A 10,946-nucleotide genomic window follows, 5' to 3' on the forward strand; every position below is an offset into this window, starting at 1 on the left:
TGATAATCTTGGTCATCAATGCAACAATAAACTTTAGATTTTGTAAAATGCTTATGTGTGGTTTGTTTCTCATTTGTAGAGATTTGATTAAGTTTATAATTGATTAGACTATCCATTTTTCTTTTGAAAATTATGATATAAATGACAGCAAATTATAATTTTGTATGAATGTAAAAGATATATATACAGTGCGTTCCAGAAAAAACGAAACCGAGAATTATCGATGTTTTATCATAACTTAATCACAATTATAGTTGATAGATGACACATATTTGTAAAGCTTAGACCCTCTTCTATCATTTGATGCAACTCATAATGCATATTTCACGCATGGGTGATTAAAATGAATTTGAAGAGAGGAAACCAACAAGTCATTTGGCGGACGATATCTGAATCTGAAAGAGAAAATTACATTTCTAGAAATTTGAGTTTCTGCCCTTTCATATGACACCTTAGTAATGAAAAATGAGCTAGGAATAATAAAGTTCTGTTAATAACTTTGTTTAAAATAGTGCTTGCATTTCCATAATTTCATTAAACGAATTCGTTTTCACTGGCTGCCTGCCGTAGCAACAAACGGAATAAACAAAATACTTAACTATGTTTCGTTGACAATCAGCCGTAGACGAAAGACTTCATGCAGGGCTGATTGTCAACGAAACGGAAGTCATTTGTCAATTCTGCTTGTCGCTACGGCAGGTAGCCAGTGAAAACGACGGTTTGATGAAATTATGGAAATGCAAGCACTACTTTAAACATACAGAACTTTGTCGTTCCTTGCTTATTTTTCCTGAAAGACTTCATGCATGGCTGATTGTCAACGAAATGGAGTTAAGTCTTTTTGTCAATTCTGCTCGTCGCTACGGCAGGCAGCCAGTGAAAACAAATTTCTGGGACGCACTGTATGTAAAAAGAAAATGATCTCAACTGTTTCCGAAAATCAACTCAAGGGCAATTTCAATGCCCCATTGCACATCCGAAATCATGTTCGGATTACGTAATACCTCGGACAAATGACAAAAATCAGTGACAAATCTGTTGATAACCAATAAGAAGCAAGGATGTCAGTAGCTTATAACAAAAAATGTCATTTGTCACTGATGACAAGTTTTGTGAAACGCCCCCCTCATCGTCATGTTCGCACATTCCAGGAGGTGACACACAAAGCTATTGAAATCACGTCAGGTTGTTTTATTGAAAGTAGTTGCAATCGTGTTTGAATATTCAAGTATACATAAAAAATTAATGTAATGTTTAAGTGAAAGGAGGGCGGACGAGAAATAGAGAATTCAAAGAGAGGGAGAGAGAGATAGGGAGAGAGAGATGATTTAGGAAAATAGAAGAGGGACTGGGAAAAAGGAGAGAACAAGAATTTGGTCAGAAAATTTAAAATGGGAGAAGGAACGGAATGGAGGGAGAAAATAGAGAGTAAGAGAGAGAGAGAGAGAGGGGTGGGAGGGGTTAATGCAAGTACAAAATAAGATCATATCTTTGTAAGAGGTATACAAATTCAAGTCAAGTTCCATTGAAACTTTTAAAGTCACCCTTTTACTCACTTTACCAACATGTTTGCACGATGAATGTCCGTCGAGCTAGATTTGAACCAGCGACCAACATTACTGAGCTTTCGACGTAAAGCTGACTGCTCAGCACAGATTAGATCACCTTTAATATACCTGGGGGTGTTTGACAAAGAATAAGATCGACTTTAAGTTAGATTTAACTATGGCAGGCCGTTCATGCCACTGTTTGCTCTCACTTTTATGATCTTTAGATATTTTTTTTCTTCTTCAATGATAAATTATCAAAAATGTAAATTCTGTAGATTTGTGACCATGATTGTGTACATCCCTTGAGAGACCAATGCCAGTAAAAGGTGAGAGCAAACAGTGGCATGAACGGCCTGCCATAGTTAAGTCCAACTTAAAGTCGATCTTAGTGTTTGTGAAACACCCCCCCCCCCCAATACATAATTATATGAGGATCATTAAACTTCAAAATAATGGAATACGATCTGTGCATTTTTAAATGACCCATGGTATCAATTCATTTTAGATACCAAACATCAATAAGAAGGAAAAAAAAATCTTATAAAAATGATCGTCTTTTTTCACACTGTCAACTTTCAATCAAAATGTGTTTTTCTTTTCTTTTCCTAAAGGTAAAACAACGCTTTTCTAAAGAACCTTGTTTAACGCCACAAAATGCTTACTGCATGCATCATCATAAGTATATAATGATTAAAATACACTTTGACAAATTAAAAATATGGATACAATCAAATAAGCACTTAGCACCGATGGCATAAACCTAAACAAACAAATTATATAAAAAAAATAAACAAACCAAAAATCTAATTCCCATCCGTCGAGCCGAATTTGAACCAGAGACCTAAGGATATCAATGCTCTTTACGTCTACAGTACTCCGCTCTACCAAAGGCTGAGCTATCGATGGGATGCTGACCATGCTGACACAAGATAGAGAAACATAACAAGAAAGTCATGACAAGTGTAACACTATTATGAAAGAAAGAAAGCTATATTGTTAAGCAAGGTTATAACATGAGCTATGGGCAGAGTATAGACGTTTAAGAAATAGGGTTACATAATTACGCTATCAAAAAGCAAAAAGCAACACTGTATGATTGAATTATTGCAATGTACAAATCGGATCGATACATGAAAAGTTCTGAAATCATTTTTACCGAAAAAAGGGGCATCTCGATTCAACGATAATTTGCTAATGTTGTAACAGAGTTGTTGAAAAAACATAAAGAAAGCAATTTTGGGGAGAATGTATTTCATTCAACTATTAGTGATGCACCTTGTCCAAACAAGTTCCAAACAAGTTGAAATTATCTGTCGTTTCTGAAGCTGATGTCTTCATACAAAATACAATATAATGAGAGGGATTTATAAGTTAAAAAATAAAAAATCATGCGGAGTCATGCAGGAAAGAACTGTTTTAAAAGTCTTTATTCTGTGTTGTTTATTATTCACCGCATGTTATTCACATTCTCTTATGTTATTACTTTGAGGTATTAGGACAGGAACAAGTTAACGGAAAGAGAAACTATTTTAAAACTCTTTATTCCGTGTTATTATTCACCGCATGTTATTAACATTCTCTTATGTTATTCCTTGTTTTTATTACTTTGAGGTATTAGGACAGGAACAAGTTGACGGCAGTACATCTGATTACTTCCTGTGAGGTGATGTGATATTGTTTTTCCTTTTTGGGGGGTATTTTAGGCCTGTTTCCTATTATAGGATTTCCCGGCCAAATTCGCGAGTTTGTCATTCAAATTAATTTGTCTTGCGTTTAAATTCGACGGTTTTAGCAGGCGCGTAGCCAGGGGGGGCGGTGGGGGCGGTCGCCCCCCCCCCCCCCAAAAAAACGCCGACCAAAAAAAAAAGAGAGAGAAAGAGAAGAAAAAAAAGAAAGAGGACGTAGGAAGAAAAAGGGAAAAGGAGTCGAGAACGGTACAATGAATCGTCAAAGCTTCCGCGCTTCGCGCGGGAAGGGGGAAACTGAGTTCAAATTAAGAAATATGAGTCGGGAAAGGTACAACGAATCGTCTTCTTTCTCTAATAATTTAATGAAACGTCAAAGCTTCGCGCGAGAGGGGGGGGGGGGGAACAGAATTCAGACAAGGATTAGAGTCGAGAAAGGTACAACGAATCGTCTTCTTTCTCTAATAATTTAATGAAACGTCAAAGCTTCGCGTGAGAGAGGGTAGGGACTGAATACAGATAAGGATTAAGAGTCGAGAGAGGTACAACGAATCGTCTTCTTTCTCTAATAATTTAATGAAACGTCAAAGCTTCGCGTGAGAGAGGGGAGGGACTGAATACAGATAAGGATTAAGAGTCGAGAGAGGTACAACGAATCGTCTTCTTTCTCTAATAATTTAATGAAACGTCAAAGCTTCGCGTGAGAGAGGGGAGGGACTGAATTCAGACAAGGATTATGAGTCGAGAAAGGTACAACGAATCGTCTTCTTTCAAAGCTTTCGCGCTTCGCGCGGGAGGGGGGAATCTCCCCCCCTCCCTGCACCCACCCCCCTAGGGAGCGCGCTTCGCGCGCTCTTTAAGAGATTCGCACGCTTCGCGTGCTCACTACCGCCCCCCCCTAAAATGAAATCCTGGCTACGCGCTTGGGTTTTAGTGCAGTCAGGTATATCTCGGGTTTATATTCCCTTTTCTAGTTTTCAAATCTATGGAATTTTCGTTAGAATCTACGTATGTTTCATTCAAATGAATGAACAATGTGCTTCTTTCGCTATTTGGTCATTCGATTTGGCGCAACACGATTTTCTGACAACGCGACGGTGTACTTATATCATTCTAATTCATTTGTAGCATTCAAATTAGCACCTTGTGCATTTAAATTGATGGTCAATATACATTTCTCGTTTATTACACACTTTTTATAGCTCATTCTTTTTCTTTCAAGATTGTTTTTTCATGTGTATTTCATATTTCATTTTCTTGCATTTATACACTTATACTTATTAGATTTATCTGATTGTTAAGAAGAAAAAAACGACTTGCATCTACGGACCTGACATGGTCTCAGTATATTTGTAAATGTTCATGTAAGGAAGTTGTTTGTCTTATGTTTCATCATAACTTTATCATAATTTCATCATAATTTCATTATGGAAGAAGGGTACAATATTGTGACTGGGGTAGGGACTAGAGTCAACAATTTGAACATGATTCATTATTTAGCCATGTCTTTAGCCATCGATCTGCTGGCGGGCAAGTAAACTATGAAACTCTTTAAGAAAAACAGAGGGGTCTGCTGGGTATAAGAGACGATGTGAATTACTTTTGTAAAATTCTGAGTCTGTAGTAAAAAGGGGCGATTGAGGGTCCCCCCCCCCTTTCCCGGGTATATGAACATGTCCGTGCAGAAATGCCATATTCCTTGATTTCGCCCCTTCTTTACTTTATGTCTGACTACACCCATCTGCATTGTCCTTAAAAAAAAAAATGGAATAACAGCTTAGACCCCAACGGTAAATCATGCATTATTTAAAAACTGTAAAAGTTTGTTGTAATTCTTCCCCCTAACATTCCTAACTTGAATAAAAAATATTATGAATACGAATGACAGGTGTTAATTTGAATGATAAAAATTACGCTTCGACAAGTGAATATTAATTTGAATGCTAGTTGAGCAGTTTCTAAATTGAATGACAGATCTATGAAACCCTTCGACCAAAATCCTAAATTAAATACAAAAACTGGAAAATTCAATGATAATTGGCATGGCAAAGCCGATCTGCGCTAACTTAAATGCAAAGTAAATGAATTCGAATGACAAACACACGAATTTGGCCGGGAAATCCTATACATTAAAAAAACTGGTACAGATACTGGAAAGAAAGAGTCACACAATTACCATTACGACTAAGCACATTTTAAGCGGTACAGAAACTATATGGACAGGCTCGTGCATGATTTGAATAATATTCGAAGACAATGATCAGAATATTTTAGAAAATTGTGTTGCTTAAAAATAGATAAACTATCGATAAAATGATTATCCGTTAACTAATGCTGTTAAAGAAACTCATGCATTTTTTTTCAAGCGGAACTGTAGAAGTATACCGAGCACAAAACGAAAACTTTTGGAAATTCTTTCAACTTCAGTGAAAAAGGTTGTTGGTCAACGTTTAGACCGGAATATATTTCGTTTCTTCCTTCTTTCATGTTATTCTTTGTTTTTATCATTCTATCACTTTCTCTTTCTGTCTTTCATTATGATGTTCTTCGTTTCTTACTTCCGTATCACAGAATGTTATTCTTTGTTTTTATCATTCTATCACTTTCTCTTTCTGTCTTTCCTTATGTTATTCTTCGTTTCTTCCTTCTATCATCTTGTTATTCTTTGTCTTAATAATTCTATCATTTTCTCTCTATCTTTCCTTATATTATTCTCTGTTTTTATTCTTGCATTGTAATCTCTTCATCTCTTTCAATACTTTCCCGCCAAAACACACTCACTTAATTACTTTGTTCTTTAGTGTGCATAATGGTATACTACAGTTTGAGCCTCGAAGGTTTTGTTTAAATGGCTTTCCACAAGGATAAATGTATGTCAATAAATTAGTGATATCAATATTTTATTTCATAAATCACTTATTGTCGGGTAAGCGTACCTCCGACCTCACTCTACGCCGCGCCCACCGGCCTGGAGAGGCGACCGGCCGCTCGGTGATAGAATGTAAGTTCCTTTTGCTTTACAATGAATCTTTCTTATTTATTTCTGTAATCATTGTAAAGTAAAAGGAAATTAGGTCGCTTGCCTAACAGAAGGGCCTTAATGTGAGTACGATGAACATTGTGCGGCTGGCAGAAGGGCCTTAAAGATACTATGTCCCGTTTGCAGCCAACATCAAATTCTGTAGAACTTTGCAAAAATTATGATGATGTCATGTAATACTATGTCCTATCTGTGAGATTTAAACGTAAGCAGTGTCCTCATAATTATTCAAATTATGCAAGGAAACCCGTTTATTTGCTAGACTTCAATGTCAGACACTATTGAGTGACTGACTGGCTTCTTTTCATCTTTGGTAATAATTGCATACATAAAATGAGCCGTAAAGGGTACAATCATGACCATTTTGTCTACATCAATAACCCACTTCCTGTAATGGCCAAAATTAAACTGATTGAATCTTTGCGCAGCATAAAACGGACGACCATCGGTACAATGGTCTGAATCAGACCATTCCTTACTGGCTCTTTAGCTCCTAAGTCGATTCGACAAATAATAGTCGTTATTTGCCCCACTTTAAACATTTTCAAGCCTCCTTTTTTTTTAGGGAAGTTCTAAATTAGTATTATCTTTCCAATTCCGTTGGAATTTAACCTTTTCATTTGTGTGGCCTGCAAATGGGACATTGTACCTTTAACATGCTAGCACCGAGCAGGCGGTCGCCTATCCAGGCCGGCGGGCGCGGCGTAGAGAGTGGTCGGAGGTACGCTTACCCGACAATGGCGATTTATGAAATATAATTGATATCGCTAATTTACATGCATTTATCCATGTGGAGAGCCATCATAATGTCATTTTTTCGCGGATCTTTTTCAAATTAAATTATGAATCGCATTAACCAGGAAGCTGCAACCGATGACTTCTCACCCAATGACTTCTCATTTCTTACAACCTTCTTCTGACTTCACCCAATGACCCATTTTGACTTGTAAAATCACTGACCTCGAAACCCCTACCCATTTGTAAGGGTCATTTTGGCGGATTTTTTCCGAAGTAAAGCCCATTTTTCAAAAAAATAATAATTTTGAAAATTTTGAAAAGGCGGACCCATATTTAGAGGTGTTCAGTATTGTTAAAAATGAGACCCATGTTTGGGGATTTTTGAGACAAAGTTACCCATTAGAGCGGTACACCCCCGTTTGTCTGGTTGAACATGATGCATGGCTAGCTAGATGGAGCGTGGGCTTAATAATTACGCAATAATTCTTCACTTCCGGCAAGGGCTCGCCACAGCGAGTGAATTTCACCGGCAGTTAGAAAACGACAGGGGAAAACTGCGGTTTCACCTTTGTTTACATAAGGAAAATTCAATCGGTATTTTCATCGGTGTGACTACGATAGAACCCAGTTAGAAAGCAGTATTATACTGTTTTCACACTGGCAATATTTTGCTTAACCCCGTACTATAGGTGGGGTTAAGGGGGATCTTAGCCCCACCTATAGTACGGGGTTAAGCCTATTCCACTTTCTGTTCTGACTGGTTTTTACCAAAGTGGGCTAAAGTTGGCTAACCCCACCTATAGTACGGGGTTAACTAACCCTGCAAAATAGCAGGGCTAACTCCGCAATTGTGGTGCTAACTCCTGCTAACCCCGCAATTGCGGTGCTAAGCAAATAAATGAGAACAGAAACGAAAAATAGTCCGGTACTACGCAATGGAGCGTATCGCAGCTGGCCAGATGCGAAGTATCATAACATACATGATATCCGGGGTTAACGAAATGCAGTGAGAACAGCGGGAATTTTCTTATTCCGGAATAGGCGCTAGTACGGGACTAAAATAAGCGAGTGTGAAAAGCCAAAAAAATAGTCCGGGGTTAAGGATAGTACGGGGCTAAGCAAAGTACGGGGTTAAGCAAAACCAGTGTGAAAAGAGTATTAGTCTTAAAGGCGTGTGTAATTCAATTATGAATATTACGCCGAATTCAAGTTCAATTACGTTTTGTCTGCATGGTCTTTGTACCAGACGTTATATGTATTAAACTCTACATAATATACACATACAGCTATTATTTTGATGAAGCAGAGCATAAGCTACTTAGCATACGCTGTCCCGAATTTAAATTCCACATAATAGATATGTTTTCGATATTAATACGGATTTACAGCTATCGGATAGCTACTTCGTGAATATCATCATGAGTGCTGAACGTGAGTGATTTCATACTAGTAATATTCAAGTCTTGAGGAGTAGAAAAGATATATTTATATATATTATACTAATAATATTCGGTTCTGGTAAAGTGCACATCGCTTTGTTATTATACGTCAAAATAATATTTTGCAAATCGAACAAAATGTCATCAAAATGGTCTTTGTTTTGTTCTTATTCAGCAATCCGAGTGGTTCCAGTATTTCTTCAAAGGTTTGCCGACGTGCTGGCGTACGAGGAATATTCATTCCTGAAAGATATTCAGCCGAATCGGATTGACTCGCTCGTCCAAAATCTCCAACAACAAGGAGGAGTGCTGGCAACACAGGAACGGGTAGTCACACAGAAGGAGGAGGCAAAGGAGAAGGAGGTGGAGATGACGGTAGAGGTGGAGGAGGACTGGAAGGCGGAGGAGGAGGAGAAGGAGAAAGCAGCGGAGGAGATGAAGGAGAAGGAGGAGGAGATGACGGTAGAGGTGGAGGAGGACTGGAAGGCGGAGGAGGAGGAGAAGGAGAAAACAGCGGAGGAGATGAAGGAGAAGGAGGAGGAGATGACGGTAGAGGTGGAGGAGGACTGGAAGGCGGAGGAGGAAGAGAAGGAGAAAACAGCGGAGGAGATGAAGGAGAAGGAGGAGGAGATGACGGTAGAGGTGGAGGAGGACTGGAAGGCGGAGGAGGAGAAGGAGAAAACAGCGGAGGAGATGAAGGAGAAGGAGGAGGAGATGACGGTAGAGGTGGAGGAGGACTGGAAGGCGGAGGAGGAGAAGGAGAAAACAGCGGAGGAGATGAAGGAGAAGGAGGAGGAGATGACGGTAGAGGTGGAGGAGGACTTGAAGGCGGAGGAGGAGAAGGAGAAAACAGCGGAGGAGATGAAGGAGAAGGAGGAGGAGATGACGGTAGAGGTGGAGGAGGAGTTGAAGGCGAAGGAAGACACGAAAGGAGAGGAGGAGGAGGAGAAGAAAGCAGCGGAGGAGATGAAGACAGAGGAGGAGTTGAAGGCGGAGGAAGACACGAAAGGAGAGGAAGAGGAGGAGAATGCAGTGGAGAAGATGAAGACAGAGGAGGAGTTGAAGGCGGAGGAAGACACGAAAGGAGAGGAGGAGGAGGAGAAAGCAGCGGAGAAGATGAAGACAGAGGAGGAGTTGAAGGCGGAGGAAGACACGAAAGGAGAGGAGGAGGAGGAGAAAGCAGCGGAGAAGATGAAGACAGAGGAGGAGTTGAAGGCGGAGGAAGACACGAAAGGAGAGGAGGAGGAGGAGAAAGCAGCGGAGAAGATGAAGACAGAGGAGGAGTTGAAGGCGGAGGAAGACACGAAAGGAGAGGAGGAGGTGGAGAAAGCAGCGGAGGAGATGAATGCGAAGGAGATGAAGGCAGAAGAGGAGGAGTTGAAGATGGAGGAAGACACGAAAGGAGAGGAGGAGGAGGAGGAGAAAGCAGCGGAGAAGATGAAGACAGAGGAGGAGTTGAAGGCGGAGGAAGACACGAAAGGAGAGGAGGAGGAGGAGAAGAAAGCAGCGGAGGAGATGAATGCGAAGGAGATGAAGGCAGAAGAGGAGGAATTGGAGGCAAAGAAACAGTAAACGAATGCGGATGAGGAGGAGATGGAGGCAGAGAAGGAGGAAGAGGCCAGGCAATTTTTTTGATGGGAAAGTAAATCATTGTGAAGTGGCTTTCACAAGTTATGATTAGTATTGCTATAGTCTTGAAAAACAAAAATAAATAAATTTTAAATTGAGTCTTTTAATCTCTGATTGAATCAGCCCTTTGTAGGAGTGCATGAGTGTGTATAATTATGTCTGTAGATGTGGTAGCATATATATATCTGTGTCTTTGTCAGAGTGATAGAGAGACCAGATACAACATCTCTTTCTTCAATATTTAACCATGCAACATCGGGAAACTGTTCATTTATAGAAGACTACTACACACCGATATTGTTTTTCCTTGGGGATATGTTGTTTGAAATTAGTCTAGTCTTCTCAGATACTGGATCACGGTGAGAACAGAAGAAATAAAGTTGTGAAATTGTAGGCGCATCTCACTATTATTACTCGTTTCTATTTGTCATAATGTATATTTAGATGACATTCCATTTATTGTATGAATTTATTTGTTCAGTAGCAATTTTATTTTCAACCATTAATCTATACCACAGGTATCGACGGTTCCAACGCTGTTCGAATAGACTAAAAAAACGTTTATACAGTCTTAACTTTATCGTTAATTTTTTTTTTTTAAACATTGAACTAGGATAACGCGCGCCTATTATTATATCGGTAGATTTTTTTTCTTTCCAAGACTGTTGTCTTAAAATCTATATCATAGCCTTTTGGGAAGAATTACAACCAGAATGTAGCTTGCACTTTATTTGCATTCCTCATAGTACCAACATTATGAAAGATTTTTAGTTTCCTTACATCACCTCAATAACAACTCACTTTTGCCATGTACTCAGTCTGCATATAGACAATTCCATAGTACTGAAACTGCACTGCTAAGAAT

The 10,946-nt window shown here is 39.1% G+C and overlaps 2 protein-coding genes across 2 annotated transcripts; both read left to right on the forward strand.

Annotated features, from left to right (window-relative positions):
* Window positions 1–8,431: 8,431 nt before the first annotated feature.
* LOC115924318 (stress response protein NST1-like) lies at window positions 8,432–8,902 on the forward strand (the record flags this gene model as incomplete). Its single annotated transcript, XM_030986438.1, has 2 exons — window positions 8,432–8,444; window positions 8,628–8,902. Coding segments are annotated over exons 1-2 (288 nt in total), but the record flags the coding sequence as incomplete, so codon positions are not given.
* Window positions 8,903–9,334: 432 nt separating this feature from the next.
* On the forward strand, window positions 9,335–10,024 carry LOC115924319 (cilia- and flagella-associated protein 251-like). Its single transcript, XM_030986439.1, has one exon. It carries the CDS (start codon window positions 9,335–9,337, stop codon window positions 10,022–10,024), a length of 690 nt encoding a protein of 229 aa, XP_030842299.1.
* The last annotated feature ends 922 nt before the right edge of the window (window positions 10,025–10,946 follow it).

This window comes from Strongylocentrotus purpuratus, unplaced genomic scaffold (assembly GCF_000002235.5).
Source record: "Strongylocentrotus purpuratus isolate Spur 01 unplaced genomic scaffold, Spur_5.0 spur5_scaffold_15, whole genome shotgun sequence".
NCBI classification, from domain to species: domain Eukaryota; kingdom Metazoa; phylum Echinodermata; class Echinoidea; order Camarodonta; family Strongylocentrotidae; genus Strongylocentrotus; species Strongylocentrotus purpuratus.